The 22,776-nt window shown below is 41.0% G+C and overlaps 1 protein-coding gene across 1 annotated transcript in view; it reads left to right on the forward strand.

Moving 5' to 3' along the window:
- Nucleotides 1-315: 315 nt before the first annotated feature.
- The window catches only part of SPAG17 (sperm associated antigen 17), a gene marked incomplete at both ends in the record, with an annotated part of 212,051 nt that continues 189,590 nt past the window's right edge, over nt 316-22,776 (forward strand). The window contains one exon of the mRNA XM_080915775.1: nt 316-399. Coding sequence (XP_080771901.1) covers nt 316-399 — 84 coding nt within the window. The remainder of the gene's footprint in view (nt 400-22,776) is intronic.

A 22,776-nucleotide genomic window follows, 5' to 3' on the forward strand; every position in this document is an offset into this window, starting at 1 on the left:
TCTACACATTGTTTATTCGGACTAGACTTTGCTCCCAAGAGAAACAGAGAGTGGAAATGATAAAAGAAATTAGGAAGTCAGCTCGTCCCGTTAGGAAATCATCAGATTTACCCTGGGATTTCTGGAGTTTGGCACTTAGCAGCTCTGCTACTATGGAAACCGGGAAGCGGTTGACTTGAGGTTCAGAAACCGGTTTGGGGGGAAGGGAGCGGATCCGTTCAGGAACTGGGCGTGGTCTCGGTTACCAAGGTGTCAGGGACGCTCAAGCTTGGCCTCAGTCCAGTTTGAGGCCAATGAACCTCCCCCATCCTCCGCATGGCACCCAAGAAGGAGAAACTTGCCGGGAGCACAAACTCTAAGATATGGGAACCCTCGCTCATAGCTGCACACTTGAACCAGGTGAGCCCCGTTTCTCAAGTCACCTCAGCCCAGGCACAGGGAGCCTGGAGGGCTCTCTGCTCAGCACAGCTCTCCCGGTAGTCCACCAGCCTGGCCATGGAGTGAACTAGAAGGATAGATGGGGCTGCAACTCAGTGGTAGGTCTGAGGAAGGCCCTGGGTTCAATTTGCAGAAGCAAAACCAAGACAAAAAGTGGGGTGTACAGAAGACAGGGTGTGCTATTATGATTCTTCAGGCCCCCTTTCAGTACGGGCTTCCAGATGAAGTGCCCTGTTGTCCTGGGAATGTTAGCCTTGTGAGCTGTTTCCTTCTTGTTTGACTGCTGATCTTCCGTGGCCCCGCCCACAGCAGTATTTTTAATAAATACTGGATGTAAACAGGCAGGACCCAGGATACAATCTGTAAAAATAGAAAGATGAAAAATAGAACATGTTTTTATGTGATGGCTTTCCCTGGTTTTTTTTTTTTTTTTTTTTTTTTTTTTTTTTTTTGGTTTGGTTTGGTTTGGTTTTTCTGTTGCTTTGATAAATAACCCCGATCAAGGCCGGCTTGAAGAAGGAAGGGTTTATTTCATTTTTAATGTTATAGTCCATCACTGAGGGACGTCGGGGCAGGAACTGGAAGCAGAAACCCCACCGGAATTCTGCTCTCTGACTCTGGCTTACGCTCAGCTAGCCTTTTTACATCACACCAGGCCATCTGCCTAGGATAGGGCTTCATACAGTGGTCTGGGCTTTCCTCCATCAACCAGTAACCGAGACTATCTCACACAGACTTGGCCACAGGCTCCTCTGATAGTCGCAGTCCCTCCTTTGAGATCCTCTCAGATGACTGTAGGCTATGTCAATTTGACAGCTGAAACAAATTAGGACGTACTCCACACCTCTGCATCAAACGTTTTCATCTGAGCATGGGGAAAAGGGTCATTGGTTAAGAGCACTTGTTGCTCTTGTAGGGGACCAAAGTTTCATTCCCAGAATCCACATGGTATCTCCCAACTGTCTCTTGCTCCAGTTCCAGTGGATGGTGGGTGCTACATTCTATTCTGGCCTCTGTGGTCACTGGGGCATGTATATAGTACACATACATTTGTGCAGGCAAAAGACACACCTAAAATACATATATACAAAACACATATATAAAATACATATACAAAAAAAAAAACAAAATAAAAATTGCACAAGAGCATTTTCTTCTAGGTCCCTGTCTATCTTTACAGATTGTCATCCTGGTTCCTGCCTGTTCAGCATTTATTAAAATATTACTGTGGGCAGGGCCACAGGTGACTTGGAGAGATGGCAATCAAACAGGAAGAGGGGCTGGAAAGATAGCTGAGAGGTTAAGATCACTGGCTACTCCCCCAAAGGACCTGGGTTCAGTTCCCAGCACCCACACGGTGGGTTGCAGCCATCCATAATTCTGGTTGCAAAGGATCCGATGTCCTCCTCCTCCTGTTATCCGGAGGCACTTGGCAGACACATAGTGCACAAATATAAATGCAGGCAAAATACCTAAAAAAGTAATAAGTAGTAAATTATTGTAGAGGCCTGGGGCGGGGGTCAGCACTGGTGCTGCTGGTCTCCTTAGCAGCCTGTGGACCTGTACAGGGAAATAAGAGATGTGTTGGAATATGTGGCCAGCCCCTCAAGATCTGCATGCCTGGCGTGTAACTTCTTTGGGCAACCTGAAGACCTTATGGATTGGTTTAGTGCTATCTTCTCTTCATCTACTTAAAAGGTATAGGAGATCAGAGGAACTATCTGCATGTTGCATATTACCACAAATGCTCACAGGAATCTGTGACTCAGATCAGGGTGTCCAGCAGCATAGTGGTCTGGGCCCCGCTCACCTCCACCCTCCTTCAGTGAGAAACTCAGGGGCTTTTGACACCAGCAGGTAAAAATCCGTGTCTAGATCCTAAAGTTTCTAAAGCTAAGAAAAAAAGAAAGAGAGAAATTAAGAAAGAAACAAACAAACAAAGGGAGAAAGAAAGGCCATTTGTGAACATTCTTGACTACCATTGGGACCTTCTTGTAAAAGTGGAGAATGGACTTGGTTTGTTTATTATTTATTTATTATTACTTCATATATGGGTATACAGTTCACTAGAGAGTGTATAGTTAAGGAAAGTAAAATGGACCCTTGTGCTGCCCTCCAGGAAGTGTTGTCTTATATTAATCCTTATTTTTCCAATGCCATTGTTTCTTTCTCTATGGAAAGTAATTCTATCCGGTATGAAAATTAGTCCCGGCGAGCTGCATGAAAATAGCCTGACCCTCCTGTTACTGCTGTGGCTTCATGCATCCTTACTGTAACTCTTCTGCAGGGTTCCAATAACTGGAGGAATGAAGGCTGTCGACTCCATAATCCCCAGCTACATTCTCAAATTCTCAGAGATGTTTGTCAAGTCACTCTGCAAAAGTCTGCTCTCTTTTGCAAAACAGATCTAGCCAAAATAAATCTCTCTCCCTCCTCTCTCTCTCTCTCTCTCTCTCTCTCTCTCTCTCTCTCTCTCTCTCTCTCTCTCTCTCTCTCTCCTCTCCCTCGCCCTCTCCCTCTCCCTCTCTCCCTTCCCCTCTCCCTCTCCCTCCGCCCCCCACCTCTCTCTCTCAGTCTCTCTTCCCCCCAGAGGCGATGTTGGTCACATTGGGCTTGGAGTGAACAGTTCTTCAGGAATTATACGCTGCTCACCACAAGGCTGGTAGGGACTGACACTGTGTTCTTAGTCTAGTGCTGCAAGCATGGAGCTGTCATTTTCCTGTTGAACTAAAAACCTCCAGGCACTATTTTCTTATGGTTTAAAACACGAAACAATATTCACCCTTCTTGGTCCTGTTCAAATAATACAGGTTCAATAAATCTTCTATACTCATAGATATAATTGCAAGTCAAAGTAATATGTTTGCTTTAGCTATGAAGGGAATGAATTCAGTTTTCAGTTTGTTGGAATGTGTGCTTTCTTACTGTTGGAAGAAAATAAATTTCTTCTACGTACTTCCATATTTTGTTAGCTTGGTTTTGTGTCTGTAAAAGAGGAAATTCCTTTGTTAACCTATCAGTTAATGCCTAAATACATGCCCTAACCATGAGAATAACCAACTCTGAATTTGTTGATTGTGTTTAGTAAGAGTTTTACTTGTAGTATGTCTGAGAATATGCTATTGTTTTCATTCGTGAAAAGTTTGTTATTCTTTTACAGGTGTGTGCGTTTGAGTGCGTCTGTGCTAATGTGTGTATTTATGTGGGGCATGGAAGACAATGTGCTAATTCTCTGGCTGTACAAAAAATAGTTTTCAAATTACCTTACTGAAAAATTCAAATCAGTAGTAGTTCTGATTTTACTTGGAGAGCAGCTTGCTCTGAAATTTAGCAGAAGCTTCAAATTCACAGTTTGGTTCTGGTGAATTGACCTCATTTTCATATTATATCTATACCAATTAATTAATAGATAAAATTAATAATTGATTGATTAATTGATTGACTGGGGGGTGCTGGCCTTTCAAGCTAAAATTTTTGCCAACTTCCCATTACATTTTAATTGTTACTAAAACATAAAATGGTGACAAGGGATGAAGGGCACTATTCTTATTGTCTTATAAAAGACGACAAATTACCAAGCGTTCAGTGACTAGAAGAGATCAGAGGGTGGAAGGACCACAGGAAATCTGGATAGTGTTAGAGAGGTAGGGTAAAGGAGATAGATAGATAGAGAGAGAGAGAGAGAGAGAGAGAGAGAGAGAGAGAGAGAGAGAGAGAGAGCCACCACGGCCACTTTTGGGTGTACATTGCTCCTGAATTAATTCTGCAAACCCAACCACCGTCGGACTATTTGCTGTCCATCTGCCAAGACACTTACAATTGAAACATGACACCTTAAACCTGAAAAGATAAAAAAAAGGTTAGATGCATTGTCAGTAAGAGTCTAGAAGTAGCAACAGAGGTCTATGAATCACACTGACACACGTATGACCTACCATGGTGTTGGCACCTCAAAGATGCTTTGCTGTAGACATTCCCTGTTTATCCAAGGCTGCACTTCCTATACTTTCAGCTCTCATCAGCCACCTGTGCCCTGAAAGTGTCAAATTACACAGACCCTTGTGACTGTTATTCGGCAAGGCTGTCTGAGTGGCACCATCAAATGTTGTACTGTATCCCACCACCCCACCTGTGACATGACCCATCTTTATGTCCAGTGTGTCCACAGTGCACATGCAGTTTGCACACTGGTCTCTTCAGAGCCATCTGGTGTGTCAAATAGAATGCAATATAGCACACTTCTTGTGCAGTGCACAGGGGTTCAAATGTCACCATCATCACACTTGATCCTGGCCTCCCCGTGCATGGGTAGTTATTACGGTGATTGGGGTGAGCCAAGAGTTGAAAGGTGCTTTCTTTATGTGGAAGGGAAAATATTATTGATTTAATAAGGAAAGAAAAGAGGTGATTTCTAAGACTTCCTGCTATGAGAATAGGTCTTCTGTCAGTCAATGTGTGGGAAAGGGAAAAAGAAAAACACAATTACTGTTAAGACTAAAGAGCTTTTACCTCTATGGTAAGTACTTAGCAGGCACGGGGAAGACAATTGGGTTTCAGGTTCAACACTATCCACAGTGTCAGGCAGCCATTGGGGTCTTGGAATATATCTCCATGTGATAGAAACCATCCTATAAATTAAAATATTTCCATACAGCTGTCAAAGCAGAGGCCACTGGCCACCATGATGGAAAAAAAAGATGATCACAAAATGTCTGTTTTCTGTTACTGTAATGACATTTTTGACATATATGAAAACCAACCAGCACGTGCTAAAATATGGTGGCAGCTTCCACCAAGAGCCCTGGCTGTGCCATACTGTGGCGGAGAGTGTCACATATGGAAGTATATGAAAAGAAATGAATAGGGCTGAATTACTTTTACCAAAGGCTACCCCCTATCAATTAAGCTATTCCTGGGGGTGGGGAAGTTAATGAAGATGGCCTCCTTCAGCTTGACCATCCTGGGTACACACTTCTCTGTTCTCTCTGGATAAGTTTTTGATCATAGCCAATATAATCAGTGCCTTGTACAACCTACAGAGAGACTCATATAGAAGGAACTGGGACGGACCAACCTGACCAGGCCACCGTTAGCCACACCACCAATGCAGCAAGGGAGAATAAAAGCGCCGTGACACACCTTGCTCACCACTGCTTTATTTGTTGCTGTGGATCTTTGATTTTGGCGACTAGCCTTTCCTGAGGGTTATTTTAATCTGGAACATTTACTTCTTGTTGTTGTTATGGTTCCTTTCTATTGTTGTTTGGTGTTTGTGTGTGGAAAAGAGCTGCTGGGGCTTCCTACTCTGCTATCTTGATAGTTTCACTTTGATTCAAGATATTTTTAAACAAGGTTTCGATGTGTTTTTCCATTTCTTCCTTGCCTGGCCTACAGCAGGTGATGCTGGGAGAAGAGATATGAATGGCAGCTTTATCTATGACAATTTATGAGACAATTCCAGTTTCTTTTTTCGAACAGCAAAAGCATTCCTTACTGGAGCTTGCAGACTATACTCTGAACAGTGCCCATGATTTTGGGGTGCCTAGGATATATGTTTCTACTAGAATTGTGTACTAAGGTCAAAACTTTTGTATCAATACAAAGTAACAGATCTTTGTCTCAGGGGGAGGAAACTCCTTTTGTTAACATATCACATTCTTTTCTCCCAAAGATGTTCATCAGAATACCAGGATTTCTAGATTTGAACTGCTTGGGCTATCTTATCTCATGGGTAGAAGCTAGCTCAGAATTTTATTAATTAAAATAATTGAATTCTTTTATACTTTGATATTGTCTAGGGGGGTATCTTTTCAATTGTCTCTAGTTTAAAGCATCTTTTTTTTAAATCTATAGCCAAAGGCAGACATAACCTACACACCTGCCCATTGACAGGAGGATCACACCATTCTTTTACTGTGTTCAAACAACCAAAACACTAAAACACAGGGAAAGGTTGTAGGAACCAATACAACCATTTACCTACACAAAGGGCCTGCTCCCAGAGCCATTGATTTGCCTGTGGAATGATTTTAGGCCCAAAGTGTCCCCATTAAAAGTGCAAGCCTTCTTACTGCCATCTATCCAATGTTAGTCCCCATTATTCTTTTTATTAAGCCTTTATTTTTTCTTTAATATAAATACTCAAACATACCTAGAAGCACCTGAACTATTGATGTCCTTCCTGAGGCACAAAAACTTCCCTTCTAGTTTCTATATTTTCACTCTCAGCGTGTGCTCATCCTTTTTAATTTCACATAAGTAAGATTCTTTGCACAATATTGTTCTAGAGATCACTCCCTTCCCAACTCCCCCTGCAGAATAACAGGATGTATGAAGTGTCCCTGGGTCCACACTCCTCCTCAATAGAGGTAACTCAAAGCTGTGATGAGAAAGAAGCTGTAGACAGACCTTGCAATTTTAAAAGCAAATTGTGTATTTGGTCTTTTACACTAACCTCTATAGCAGGTTATGAAGTGGGTGTTGTCAGTAGAGTCATTGTGTAAAGAATGGGTACTGGAGTCCATATCCTTTGTACACAACCTTGAGATCAAAGTGTCTCTTAAAGCAAAGAACCAACTCTAAAAGGCATATTTGACTGATCTGAAACATCAGCCTTCCTCTCTAGTGACCCCTGTCCCCTGGCTTCCGGTACTTTCTATTTAGATGAAGCTCTTGACTTCTTCCTGGGGCTGGTGAGTGGGAAAGCTTAAATATGTGCCTTGGAATTTCCATATGTGAGATACATATTTTTTTATTAGGAAAACTGTTTCTTCTTTCCAAAAGAGCTTAGGAGGACAGAACTTTGTCTACTGGGAAGTATGTAATGTTTTCTGGTTGCTCATCTCAAACTGGGCTCTGAAAGACTCAGGCCTCTGTCCTCCACCTCCCCCTTTCTGACCTTGACACTGTCATTCTAAGAATAACCAAGCATCTGGAGTCACTAGTCTTGTTAAATACTCAGACCCACATTCAGTCTCTGAGTGCTGTTCATACTTGCTAATATCCTCCTCTTTCCAGTGATTCTTCTCCATTCTTGTGCCTTCATTATAGCTCAATCCTATGCCTTTAGATCCTTGAATTGTTAAACATAAGACCACCTAGACCCATTCATTAAGACCCACCTATTTTTAACCTCATTGTCCCTAAATACTGCCTACCCCATGAGCCCCCCCTTAAAAGTACCAGTGACCATTAAATAACTTTTGGAAAAATCTAATCCACCTGCTTTCTTCAGCCCCCTCTAATCTGTTACAACTGGCCTTGAAATGGAATTGTTATGAATAAGCCAGTGGTTCTTACAGCACAGATCCACTTAAAACGTAACAAGATGCTGGGGTAAACCCAATGCTAGGACCAGACACAACCAGGTTGAATCCCATTTCTCAAGCAGTGGAATAAATGACCTAGAACAACTTTCTATTATCTCTGAACCTTACTTTCTTTCATATGAGCATAACAGCATTTTAAAGGCTTGTTATGGATATAAAATAACACCCATTTTATAAACATACCTATAGTGTGTAGCATTTAGTCTTCAGTAAATGTATTGACCTCTCCTGCTATCACGAGTATCAGTCTCCTCAGTCAAAATGAATCCTCATGTCCCACAAGGGGTCTTTTCTATTATTCGTGTGTGTGTGTGTGTGTGTGTGTGTGTGTGTGTGTGTGTGTGTGTGTGTTATATATGGGTAATGCATGTGAGTGCAGGTGCCCGTGGAGGCTAGTAGAAGGTGCCAATGTCCTAGATCTAGAGTTATGGGACGTTTAGAGCTGCCCTGGGTGGATACTTTGAAGTTGCATCCTCTGGAAGAGCAATATGCTTTCTTAACCACCAAGCCATCTCTCCATCTCTGTTATACCTTTTTTTAAGGCATAGTAAACTTTTTTATAAACTTTGGCTGACATTTATCTTCCCTTGCCTTGGCTTTAGGTGCTACATTATATTCCATACTTAGTTATAAAACACATTTTACAATGTGATATCATTTTATGCTTTATGCTTTATAGGACATGAGCTATTAGGAACCACATCTTACACACTAATGTACACCTCACCTTAACTAGCATAATTTTAGGTACACAGTACACATAAATGATAAATTCCACCAATTTGCTTATTGATCTTGGGGTGCAGTGAAGCCTGTACAATGCACAGCAGTCTAAGGGGCAGACAGAGGGGGTGTGGGACAGACAACAGATGGTGTTCCATAGAGCAGCTGTGAGCAGGGAAGTATCAGGCATGTGCGGGATCATTCTCTATAATATTCAGCTTATGGTTTCTCCTCATGACACCTCTGTGGAGGAATAATATTCTTCTCTTCTTAAAGGCAGGGACACAGCTGAAAGTCCAAAGCCCTTTGGAATTACATAAAGAGAACTAAGCTAGCCAGGATACATAGAAAGAGCCCGTCTTGGGCAGGAGATGTAATTTAGTCAGGGGAGGGCTTGTCCCTAAGATCAGATTTCCAACATCCACCTAAAAACCTGGACATAACCACTCAAGGCCATAATCTCAGTGCTGGAGAAGTAGAGACAGGCAGATTCCTGGAACTTGCTGGCCATTCGCCCTGGCAAAAAAGTGAATTCCAGGTCCAACATGAGAGTGTTTCTGGAAGAACAAGGGAAAACGTGACAGAGGAAAACAGCCAGTGTTGTCTTCTGACCTACATATACACACACATACATACACACCAATGTACACACATACACACGTAAATTATACAAACTCATATACAGTCCAGCACATAGTATATGCGCACATACACACAGAGATCCTCTCTCAAAATAAAACACATGTGATGTCGCATGTCTACTGGATTGTGTTACGGTCCCCAAAAGAATGTCTCCATTCTTCATTCCACTCCACAGAGATGTTTCGCCCACCAGCCAGGAGCATGCTGGGAACGTTCTCCAGAACATTTAGTTCACAGCCTGTCCTTATTACACGTCAGTGGAGAAATAATATTTGTCTCTTATTAAACGGAGCCCAGTGACAATAGCTGACTTGTGAACATTTGAGAAATAGGGAAAAAAATGCTCCGGGAGTCCTGAACAAAGTCTGCAATTCTTGCAAAGGTTTAGAAAGTGCCTTTGAACTGAAGATAGGTGTTATTGAAATATTAATGCCCTGCATGTCTTACGTAAACATCAACATAGAATATATAATACCAGGATGATAATAAATCCAGTCTAAGGAAATTTTCAGGGGTAAATGCGCGATTGAATCGAAGTGCTTGAAGCCATTTTAAGTCTATCAAAGGGGGAAATGTGTTTTATTGGTTAGAACCCTTAAGCAATTTCTGAGAGGTAGTGAAGTTTTTTTTTTCCCCCTCCTTTTTTGATCCTAAACAGTAAGCTATTTCTCATGTTAATGTGTACTTAAGACTTACTGGAAATACTCATAATATGAGCTGAAGACTGATGTCTGGCAGCAGGCACATTTCTGAAATCGGGTTAGTTTTACTACTATACTTTCTAAAATATGCCTTCACTGGTATTTACAAAACAAATTGCCAGTTCACACAAAGGTTGTTTTTTAATAAAAGCCAATGAAAACAACTGAGTTGCTAGGAAGAACGTTAAAAGGGAAATGGACTTTTCATAACCGCACATTATGATTCCTCCTTCTGGACAAAAGGGTATTATTTGCATGAGTTTGAAACTAAAGGGAATTAGTATGTCAAATTATCCCACTGAGCTGTTACGTGTGATCATTTTTATTGCAAGTGAAAAAGAGCATTAAATGCAAGTAAAAAGTGAGCGTTGCCAGGGAGCTTGGCAACCACCTAGGAAAATGCCAGGGGAAGAGATGGCGGTTGTTGATCAGGGTTCTCTCTGGCCGTGGAAACAATCAACAGCTCCCAGTTCTCAAAGTGTCCTGCGTGTCCCAGTGACACTGTCCTGCTTGTGGCTTTTCTCTGCCCATCCATCTTCTCTTCCTCCACTGGAAGAGAGCGGCTTCCACAAAAGCTTCAGGCTTACAGACTACATCCCTTGCCTCCCTTGCAGCCAAACTTCTCATCCACATCCTCTCTTGCTGGATACAGAAAGCAGCTCCTGCCACACCCTGCTGGCACCCACTGACTCTCCTCCTTTCAGTAAACGTTAGTGGTTGGCACCTTTAAGAGTTACCTGGTTTGAATTGTTGCACTGTGATTTCAGTGGCGCCTCCTGGATGTCTGCTCTCTTACGCTAGATTCCCCAACATCCCAGACTCCTACTGCTTCAGGCTTGAGCTCCCCAGCTGCAGCATCTAGTACTGAAGACACACAACAGTTCTTCTTCCCAGATGACCAACTGGACTAAATATATTGATGGCGGTTTTCACTTTTTGGTCTTTTTTTTTTTTTTTTTTTTTTTTTTTTGAGCTTCATATGGCCTATAAGTTGTTTCTGGGATATTCAGAGCTCTCTGGGGCTAGTATCAAATTATCAGTGACTGCATATTATGTCTGTTCTTTTGTGGAAGTGCTTGACATGACATCCCTAGTCATCAGGGAAATGCAAATCAAAACAATGCTGAGATCCCATCTCACACCAGTCAGAATGGCTAAGATCAAAAACTTGGATGACAGCAGATGCTGGTGAGGATGCAGAGAAAAGAGGAACACTCCTCCACTGTTGGTGGGGTTGTAAGCTGGTACAACTACTCTGAAAATTATTCTGGTGGTTCCTCAGAAAATTGGACACAGTACTACCTGAAGACCCAGTTATTCTACTTCTGGGCATATACCCCAGAGATGCTCCAACATACAATAAGGACACATGCGCCACCATGTTCATAGCAGCTCTGTTTATAATAGCCAAAAGCTGGAAAGAACCCAGATGTCCTTCAGTAGATGAATGGATACAAAAATTGTGGTACATTGACACAATGGAGTATTACCTAGCTTTTAGAAACAATGACTTTATAAAATTCCTAGGAAAATGGATGCATCTAGAGAATATCATGTACTTTATGCTTATGACAACTAGTAAGATTTCAATGCATACTATCAAACCTTTAAAAGAATCAAGTACTGACAAAAATATATTCATATAGTTTTATGCCAAAATGCTTTTAAAAATCTGTACATGTATCTCTCTTTTTTACATAAAGTTGTAAGAAAAAATATATTGATGGCGGATTTCTGTCTGCAGGGAAGTGATCATACCTCCCCCCCCCACACTAACATTGAAAACATTACTGAACTAACTCAGACCACCCAGCACGTGAGAAATGCTACTTTGCTCGATATTAAGGCTCTGCATATCCAAATTCCAACTCTGTGTTGTCCCTAGACATCCTGGCCTTGTCTGAGGTTGTTATTCACCAAGACTGTAACAAGAGAGGAAAACCCTTTTTAACAGCATTCCCAAGTCTTCTCCAGTCCGTGATCAACTCTTCAGGCTCTTGTTAGCTCCACCTTTGAAATCATCTAAGCTCCCAGAACTAACTCCCTGTCTTGCCTTACCCGACAGCCATTTTTTGCTCATGCTGCAAAATAGCCAAGACAATCACAGCTTTGTATCTTCATCTTATGCTCACTGCCTCAACCTCCACTCTCCGTAAAAGCATCTACATCATCCTCCCAAATGCCTGTTGGGTGTTTTTGGCCTCTCCTGACTTGTTTTTACCCTGTCACTTGGCACACTATAACCATACTGGCCTTTTGGGTAATCCTGAAGCCATCAGAAAGCACAGGGCTTCCTTGGACTTTGTTTTGCTGTGCTTGGAAGTTAGGTGAGCCATGCTGGTCTATGGCTCCTTCAGGGTCTGCTCCCCCAATGCCCCATTGGAAGGACAGGACATATACTGTAAACTAGATCATCATCTTGCATACTGTTTTCTTGCCACATGAGACCAAGCTCTGAAAAGGCAGCCACTGACTCTTTGGGGGCTGCCAGCTCCCTGGCTGGCTTCTTGTGGAGCTCAGATGTGTTTGCCAGATGAAAGGCTGGTAACATTGCATGAGAAAGAGCACTTTGTGACAGTGTTGTTTCTGTCTGGAATAGCAACTCAGTAAAATGCATGGCGGTGGGAGGTACACATAATCCTAGTCATTATTTCTAATGTCACTTTATACGTAGACTTCAAGCTCCACCTACTCATGACTGGACTCCCCCCAACCTCCTTATACTCTGTCTTTGCTATGGCTGTTCTACTCAGTATCACTAAGAGTACCCCTGTGGCCCCAACATGAAAATGGCCAGCAATTCTTGCCTGTTCTTTGCTTCTAACCCTTCATTCTAACCTCACAATTTCTAACCGGTACCTTCCAAAACCCTCGCCTTTCCCCTGTCTTCATCCAGAAGACAATATATAAAATATAAAATGTTTGAACAGTCATCCTATGACAATTAAGACATGTATAAAAACATAAATGGTATTATTCTCTAACCTATATCTTGTAAAATAGCTTGTCAGATGATAGAAATTTAAGTTTATTATTCATCAAATTGTTCTGGTGATTTCAGAATCATGAGCTGAATTTTATGAATATGATGTAGTCTTTTGGTGTGCTTGACTTTTACTTCTTCAGAGATGCCCTTGGCTAAATACAATGAGCCCAAGAGCACTGAGCTCATCTACAGCTTTCCCATGGAGCCCATAACCAATAAAGCAGTGCACATGTGGTGCTGTGTACCCAGAACCCTCATTGGTGCTCTCAGCCTACCCAAAAGTCTGTGCTCAGCTTACAGTATTATATTGAAAGCTTTTCTTAGCCCTCATACCCTCTGAGACTTGGGCACACACAATTACTTTATTATCTTTATTATTAAGTAAATGATAGAATTCTTGCAATGTCTCATTTAACTGATTTAATTTTTATAAACTAATGTCATAATTTATATGTTAAGAAATAAATGTTATCATGTTTATTTATAAATATATTTATATTTACTATATATACTATTTATATAATAAAATATTATTAAGTATATTTTATAATATATTTATATACATGATACAGCATTCATATATACATACATCTATACGATATGTAATATATATCATGTATCATAGTATGGAGTATCATATATGACATATATGTTATATATTATACATCATCTATTATGTATCTGGTATCATGTATCACATATCATGTTTCATATACCATATATTATGTCATGTCTCATATATTTTGTATCATACATTATATAGCACATATCATATCATTCAACCTTATGTCATATATCACATGTCACATATCATATATCAATTAATCATAATAATATGTGCTTATATATGTTTATAGATGATGTAATCTAAAATTTATAATGCATATATTATAACTAATTGTTTAATTTTTGGTCACTTTGCATTCTTTGTGTTATGAACCACAATGAGACTAGCATTTGGGACTGAACACATTGAGTCAGATTAGTTCACTGTAGTGGACTAACAGTAACACCATTTCTATCCAATTATTGCATAATCAGATATCATTTCTCGTAGATTTGATATCTTATTTTATCTTGTTTCAAAATGCACTTTTTACTTCTTAGTTTTCATGTATTGTCTCATATTGTTTTCTGGTTTAAGGTGGCACAAAGAGCTCATTGCCACATGTCCATACATCATACATCTGCATTACTGGACTTTAATCTCGTTTATACCCCTTCTCCATCCTTCCCAGGTCTTTCCCTTCCTCCCCCTAGTCATCCCAACATCTATTTTCTATCACGTTTTCCATCACTTACTCTACTTCTCACCTCTCCAAAAAGCTCTTTCTCTCTTCTCATCATCCCCTTTCTAATGTCATCACCCCACATAAATAAACAAACAAACACATACATGTTCACACATACATGCAAACACATACACACACATTTTAAGTCTAGGTTCCTTACATGAGCAGAATCATGCAATGTTTATTTTTCTGAGTCTAGCTTATTTCACTTTAAAAAAATGATTGCCGGATGGCACCCCTCTTCCTGCAAATGTTCTCATTTCATTTTTCTTTAGGACTCTATTAAATTCCAGTGCCAAGATATACCACAAGGTCTTTATGCATTCACCTGTTAATGGACACCTAGGCTGGTCCCTCCAGCTGCCATTGTGAATGGTGCCACAATGGGCACGGACATGCAGGTGCCACTGTGGTACCACTTTCTCCAGCACGACTTGTTAAAGAAGCTCTCTCCCAACATATGTTTTAACAGCCTTATCAAAAATCTACATGGCTATACTGTGTGGGCTTGTTCCGGGACCTCCATTCTCACCCACTGGTCTTCTGTCTGTTTTGTGCTGCGACAGTGATATGTTTGGTTTGGGAGTGTAATTTGAGATTGAATTGTGATGATCCCAGCACTGTTTTCTGCCAAGATTTGCTTTGGCTAATTGAGATCTTTTATGCTTTCATAGGAATTTGAGGATTTGTGTTCTTGTTCTGTGACCAATATCTTTAATACTGTCGTAGGGATGGCACTGTATGTGCAAATTGTTCTTGGCAATACAGACATTCTAACAAGCTTTTTCTGTCTATCTGTGAGCAGGGAGGTCTTTCCACATTCTTGTTTCTTCCTCTGTGTATTAATTATCACAAAGTTCTCACAGTAAAGGCCTCTTACTGGCTTGATTGGAGTTATTTCTAGGTATTTTATTTTTCTGAAGTTATCAGCAATATTTTCCACTGAGTTTTTTTTTCATTTAATTCATTGAATTTTATATTTCTAATGTTTCTACCTTTTCAATCTTGCTTGTTTTTCCCTCTATGTTGCTTGGTTTGTTTTTTTGTTTGTTTGGTTGGTTGTTTGGTTTTGGTTTTGGTTTTTTGATTTTTCTTCTATGTTGACTTTTCCCTCAGGTCCATGTATTGAGTTCACCTACCTGTTCATTGATTCCTTTTTCATGTCACTGATCATTTTTAGCAGTAAAACTTTGAAGTCTTCATCCATCCTCAGACTTGGCTCAGCCTCTGTGAGTTCATTAGCTGAGCAGTTATGATCTTTTAGAGGAGTCCTGTTATAGGGCTCCTTTGTGTTCATTGTGCCTCTGTTATGCAATCTTGTATCTATTGGTTGGATTTATTAATGAACATCTTACTTATGAAGATTTAATTACCAGAACCATGCTGTGAGAAGGAAATAAACTGTAATAACAGCAACACGAAGCCATGCAAAATATAAAACAAATGTAAAATCTGTTGCACCCTACAATCACCAGTGGCCCCAAAGCTGCAATAGAAAACTACCGGGATCATGCTTTGACCATGGAAATTATTTAGGGTAACTGTAGAAATAATAAATAAATAAATGAGAAAGAGAAAAGAGATGAATGTCTTAAACAAGGTTATTATTGCTGTGATGAAACTCCATGGCCAAAAAAAAAAAAAAAAAAAAACAACTTGTAGAGGGAAGGGTTTAATTTGCTCACAGTTCCATGACAGTTCATCATCAGAAGCAGAGAGGGGAGGAATTCACACAGAGAAGGAACCTGGAGGCAGGAGCTGATGCAGAGGCCCTGGAAGGTGCTGCTTTGGGGCTTGAGCTATCATAGCTTGCTCAGTCTGCTTTCTTATAAAACTCTGGATCACCAGCCCAAGGACAACCCCACACATGATGTCCTGGGCCCTCCCCCTTTGATCACTAATTAAGAAAATACACTCTATGCTTGTCTAAAGCCTGATCTTGTGGAGCCATTTTCTACATTGACGTTCCTTCTCTCTAATGACTCTCATTTGTATCATGATCACATAAAGCTAGCCAGTACAATATGAAAGGGGGAGAAAAAGAGGAGAAATGGGTTAAACATAGAAAAACAAAGAGTAAAGAAGAGTTTGATGGGGATGAAGGAAAAATAATAAGAAATTACCCAAACCATTCCATATATAGTCACCAAATTCAAACACTATTGCAGATGCCAAGAAGTGCTTTCTGGAGCCTGATACATCTGTCTGAGAGGCTCTACCAGAGCCTGACAAATACAGAGGCAGATCCTTGCAGCCAACCATTAGACTGAGAATGGGATTCTCAATGGAGGAGTTAGAAAAAGAACTGAAGGAGCTGAAGGTATTTGTCACCTCACAGGAAGAACAACAATATAAACCAACTAGACACCCCCAAGCTCCCAGGGACTAAACCACCAACCAAAGAGTACGCATGGTGACTCATAGCTCCAGCCGCATATGTAGCAGAAAATAGTCTTGTCAAGCATAAATGGGAGGAGAGGCCATTGGTCCTGTGAAGGCTAGATACCCCAGTGTAGGGGGATGCCAGGGTGGGGTGGCAGGTGTGTGGGGGATGGGTGGGCACCCTTATAGAAGCAATGGGAGGGGGATGGGATAGGGGGTTTATAGAGGGAAAGTGGAAAGGGGATAGCATTTGAAATGTAAATAAAAAAATATCCAATAAAAGAGAAAAAAAGCCACCTTCCCAATACTGAATAAGTTCAAGAAACAAAATTCGATGAATATAAGAATAAACATTTTAAACATGGGGAAAAAAACAGGACCTCTACAGCAGTAATAGAACAATGAAGAACTTCTAGAGGCGTCACTACCCCTAATCACAAGCTGTACTACAGTACAATAGTAACACAGAACATGATACTGGCATAAAACCAGACAGGTTGGTCAATGGAATACCATATAAAGAAGTCTATAAATTAAACATTAACAAACCAAATACCTAATTAAAAAGTAATGTATAGATCTAAACTCAGACTTCTCAAATTAATCTCTAATGTCCAAGAGCAGTTAAAGAAATTTTCAACATCCTTAATCATCAGGGAAATGCAAATCAAAATGACTGAGATTCCATCTTAGACCCATCAGAATGGCTAATGTAAAACACTCAAGTGGTAGCACATGTCGGCAGGGATATGAACCAAGGGGAAGACTTCTCTTTTGCTGGTGGAACTGCAAATTTGTACAACCATTTTAGACGTTAATTTGGCAGTTTGTTGGAGAATTGAGAATAGATCTACCTCAAGACCATACTACTATTGTGCATATGCCCAAAAGATGCTTTACCATATCTCAAGGACACTGTTCAACTATGTTCACAGCTAGAAACTGGAAACAACTTAGATGCCCCTCAACTGAAGAATGATAACAATAATATGCTATATTTACACAATGGAGCATTGCTCAGCTATTAAAAATAATGACACCATGAAATTTTCAGGCAAATGGATGGAACTAGAAAAGAGCTTCTTGAGCGAGATAACCCATACCCAGAAAGACCAACATGGTATGTACTCATTTATAAGTGGATATTAATAATAAAGCACAGGGTAATCATGCTACAATCCACAGACCCCAAGAAGCTAAGTAATAAGAAAGGCTCAGTGAAAGGGGAGATGCCTGAATTTAATGAAGAAAGCGAAATATATTAGACATTGGGTATGTATGGAGGGAGGGGACTTGGTGAGGGAGAGGTGGGAGTAGAACAGGAGGGATGAGGTGGGAGGTGGATGTAGGGAGAGAGTACTTGAAGAGACAACTGGATTTGAAGAGGGGCCACCTATGGGATGAAGTAGACACCCAGGATGCTGGAAATTTATAAGGATGATTCTGGCTAGGACTCCTCGCAGTGATATATATATATATATATATATATATATATATATATATATATATATATATATATAGAGAGAGAGAGAGAGAGAGAGAGAGAGAGAGAGAGAGAGAGCCTGAACCAGCCATCTCCTGTAATCAGGCAAGACCTTCAATAGGGAGATTGGGACAGCAACCCAGCCATAAAACCTTAGACCTACAATTTGTCCTACTTACAAGATGTTCAGGGATATAAAAGATGGAGCAGAGTTTGAAGGAAGGTCCAAACAATGACCCAGCACAGTCCAGTCATATGTCCCAGCTTGGAGACCCATGCCATGAAAGGAAGCCCACTCCTATGATGATATTCTGCTATATTTGCAGACAGGAGCCTAGCATAACTCTTATTAGGGAGTCTTCACCCAACAGCTGATGGAAACAAATACAAAAACCAACAGCCAAACAAATGGAGCTTAGGAAACTAGTGGAAGAGGGAAAGGAAAGATTGAAGGAGCCACAGAGGTCAAGGACACCACGAGAAAACCCCAATCTTGGCCATAGGGGCTCATAAAGACTGAACTGACAACCATAGAGATACATAGAATAGACATAGGCCCTTTGCACATATACAACTGTTGTGCAGGGGCGTCTTCATGTGTGACTCCTAAAACTGGAGCAGTGGTTGTCTGACTATATTGCCTGCTTCTGTATCTCTTTCCCCTAACTGGGTTGCCTTGTCCAGCCTCAGTAGAAGATGCACCTAATCTTACTGCAACTTGATATGCCAAGGCTGGTTGATATCCGTGGGAGGTATCTTAATTAGCCTTTTATTGCTATGAATAGACACCATGACCAAAGCAACTCTTCTAAGGTCAATATTTAAGCATCCAGGTAGGCATGGTATGGTAAGAGCTGAGAGTTCTACATCTTGTTCTAAAGGCAAACAGGAGAAGACTGACTTCCAGGTAGCTAGGATGAGGGTATTAAAGCCCATGCTCACAGTGACACACTTACTTCAGCAAGGTTATACCTCCTGATAGGGCTACTCCCTGAGCCAATCATATACAAACTATCACAGGAGGCCTTTTCTTTCCGATGGAGAAAGGGAGGAGGAATGAGTAAGGAGAAGGGGAAATAAGAAGAAGGTTCTTAGGGGAGAGGAGAGAGGGGAGACTGAAGTCTTATGCAAAGTAAATAAATAACTTAATAAACAAATTAAAACAACAAAAATATTTTTAAACCAATAGGTTTAATTTGTAGAAAGAAGAAAACAAAGTAAAACAGATAAAAGAAAACTAAGATTAAAAATATTGTTCAAAAATAGAAAAATTATTTAAAAAATTAGGTAAATGTGTGAAGAAATATAACATTTGGCATATTTTTACATACAATAAACTAAAAAGCCTGGTAAATATCTGCAGTGATTAGCTTTAATTGTCAAGTAGACACAGCCTAAAATCTCCTAGGAAGAGGTTCTCAGTGAGGTTGTTAATGTCGAGTTGGCTTGAGGACAACCCTGTTGGAATGTTTGTAATTAAATTAATTGGTGTAGGAGGACCCGACACACTGTGGGTGGCACCATTCTCTAGGCAAAGGGTCCCAAACCGGATGAGTGATGAAGTACAACTGACTACAAGCAACCAAGCAAGCAGGAAGATATGTACTAGCTTGATCTCTGCTCCTACGTATAGATATGATAAGGCTAGTTGTTTGAAGCCCCTTCCTTGACTCCTCCACAGTGATAAACTGGAACCCAGAATTAAATGAAATAAACTGTTTCCCTAAATTGCTTTTTGATGGGGTGTTTTCAGGCAGAAATCAAAAATAAGCTAGAAGAATATTTTTAAAGTAGATTAGCATCTTTCTGAGTCCTTGAAAACTAGTTTTGCCAAGTACGTGGAAGGACACAGGCAGGATCAGTTATACTGTGGACGCCTCTGTTCTATAGTTTCTGCTGCTGCTGATTCTGTCTGAGGCGAGCTCCTGATATCCACAAATACTGTCTTCACCATAATGTTTCTTCTATCTGTTCCTAGAGCCTCTGCTGGCCACGATTAGCTTTGCAGAGCTGAGCAAATTCTCTGTTTGTTGAGATCTCGGATCATATCTTCTGGGATGGTTGGCTCAGCTGGAGGTGTCCCCTAACTACACTGGAGAGTGTGGGCAGTAGCCGTAGCACTGAGCTGTGTGCCGGTGGAAGACCTGACTTCATGCTAAAGAGATTCAACTATGAGTATCATGCACGCCCCTGGTAATTCAGGATTGCTAGATTTGTGGTAGTAAATAACACTAGGTGGCTCCAGAACTCAATCTACCTACCAGTCCATCAACTGGAGGGCAGGCACTGGCGAGTAGCTCAGTCCATCATATGCTTGCCACAGAAGCAGGAAGACCCGAATTCAGTGCTGAGCACCCACATAAAGAACAGCCAAAAGGATCCCCCCAGACCCCTGACTAGACAGCCAACCAAGTTGGCAATTCTCAGGTCCCAATGAAAGACCCTCTCTTTAAAAAGCAAGGTTAATAACTCCTGAGAACTACACCCAAGGTTTAGATCTGGCTTTCACATATACATGCATGCATACACATATATAGACACACACATGCACACCACACACACACACTAACACATGCACACACACACACACATATGTACTTACACACATGCACACTCACATGCACAACACACACACACATTGGTGCACACACACTCACTCACACATACTCTCTCTCACACACACAGACAGACACCCTACAGGGTAATTCCAAGTTGACATAGTCTGTTCCGAGCCACGACACCAGCCTAAGTCAGCCTTCTGCAACCTGTTTCCTTCATCTGGTCAACACTCAGCCTTTCCTTTCTCCACAGATGCCTCTTGGGCCTTCTCCTACTCAGGAGCTGAGACAAGCCTAACTGTCCCATTAACCTGTGGGTGTTCTCTGATCTCAGGCCCCCTAGGTAGCTCAGTTTTTCACAATAGATTTTCTCTCAATCTAGTGCCTGGCCACCACCCTCCAGGTCACATAGTTTAAGAAAAAAATAGACTCAGTTTTCAGTGAGACAATTCTCCCAGTTGAGCCATCTGAAGAAAGGAGATTTCTCCCCACCACCCTCCCAACTGCTAGAGAAATGACTGTCTCACCAAAACCTGTAGCAGGATTTGAGGCTCACAGAAACTGTGGGATTGCCCTAGGAGCAGAACTATCACCTTCTGTCTGACCTTCCTTTAGAAATCACTTCAGCCTTACCTCTCTAGGTCAGGGAGCTGCAAGGTTGATACTGCCCTGGGCTCACTGTTTTTCCTCCAGTGTCCTGTTTCTCCTGTCTTTCTTCACAGCATCCTTTCACTTCTTCGGAGGACTTTGAAACTCCTCTTTAGTTTCTCTCCTTGGGCAAAGTCTCTTTGTTCTTCTTGTGACCTTTTCTGTTTCGGGCTTACTCACAGGCGTACCCAGCGTTCTTCTGGATGCGTGCTGTCTCCAGCCTTCCTCTCTCCTCACGCTCCTCTTCACAGAAGCCCACACTGAAACTGTTTTTATTTTGTCCTGGCAACTACAGGGTGGAATATGAAAGTCTCCTGACTCTAGCAGTGGCATAGAAATCATTTTGTTAGCTTTGGAATACTGACTTTTGCCTGTTAGATCTAATTTTAAGTATAAAGCCTTAGGCTTTATCAGAGACAGTTAATACATCATTGCTTTGATTCATGTTTCCAAAATGTTGCTTTGTCAATGTGAAGACTATATAAACCTGGATGGGTCAGTACATACAAGATGGCACTGTAGACCCGTGGAGGAGGGACCCCTTTCCTGGTAAAGATTACAAACATAATACATTATATCAAAAGTTGCAGTGACTTGTTTTAAAATCTTTTCCAAACACTTTAATGATAATCCCATGGTCCAATCACTTTATTGATACATTGTTTTCCAATCACTTTACTGATATACCAGTTTTCTAGTTACTTTATTAATATGCTTTGATTGAAACCTTGTTTCAACTGATTTAGTGAAGGGTCGACTTGAAATGCCCTTTCAGTTTCCTTGGCTGGTGGTTGCACATTTGACTTAGTAGAAACAGGAGCCAGAGAAAAACACAGCTTTGGGGGTCTGGTGTGTGCAGAATATTGGTTTGAAAGTTTTCTTTCCTCAGTTTTAGCATCACCAACATTGAGTTCCTCTCCTTCACTAGCAGCATGCCTAGGTTTATTATGGAAGCATTGCTGTTACTTTAGAAATACAAAATTATCAATGCAGTGCTGCATCTCATTGTCCATACAGGCTTTCACGGTGTTTTCTGGATGGGCCTCAGATTCACAATCATCCTGCCTCAGCCTCTTGAGTGTTGGTATTACAGCTGTGCACCTCTAATGCCAGGCTGTTAAAATGTTTTTGCACAATGTAAGTACACATCCCAGGCTTCATGTGGTTCTCTCCATCTTTGGTCTCTTAGGGAGACAGGCTTATTTACCTGTTTGTGATGACACTTAATCAGAATTGTAGTCAGATTTTGCAGTCTCTTTCTGATAATCTGTTGCTTCATCAAGAATTTATATATTATACATACTATGCACACACAATAATTGGATTGCTCAATACTAGAAGTAAAAATAAAAAAGTTAACAAGTGCCAAACAATGGAATGAGCCGCATAGGGAGCTCCCTGTGCTCCTGTAGTTAGCTAAGTCTGAATGAGCTGACTGCTAAGTCAGAGCGCAGACCCCAGACCCTGATCTAACGGCTTGCTCGGTACCAGATTGTGCTCAGGAGCTCATAGTAGACATTCCCAAATTTACCACTACCTCCATTCCTTCTACACCATTAGCAGTTAGAACGCATCCAGTCTGCCACCTGCTCCTG

This window comes from Micromys minutus, assembly GCF_963924665.1.
Source record: "Micromys minutus genome assembly, chromosome: 4".
Lineage (NCBI taxonomy): Eukaryota > Metazoa > Chordata > Mammalia > Rodentia > Muridae > Micromys > Micromys minutus.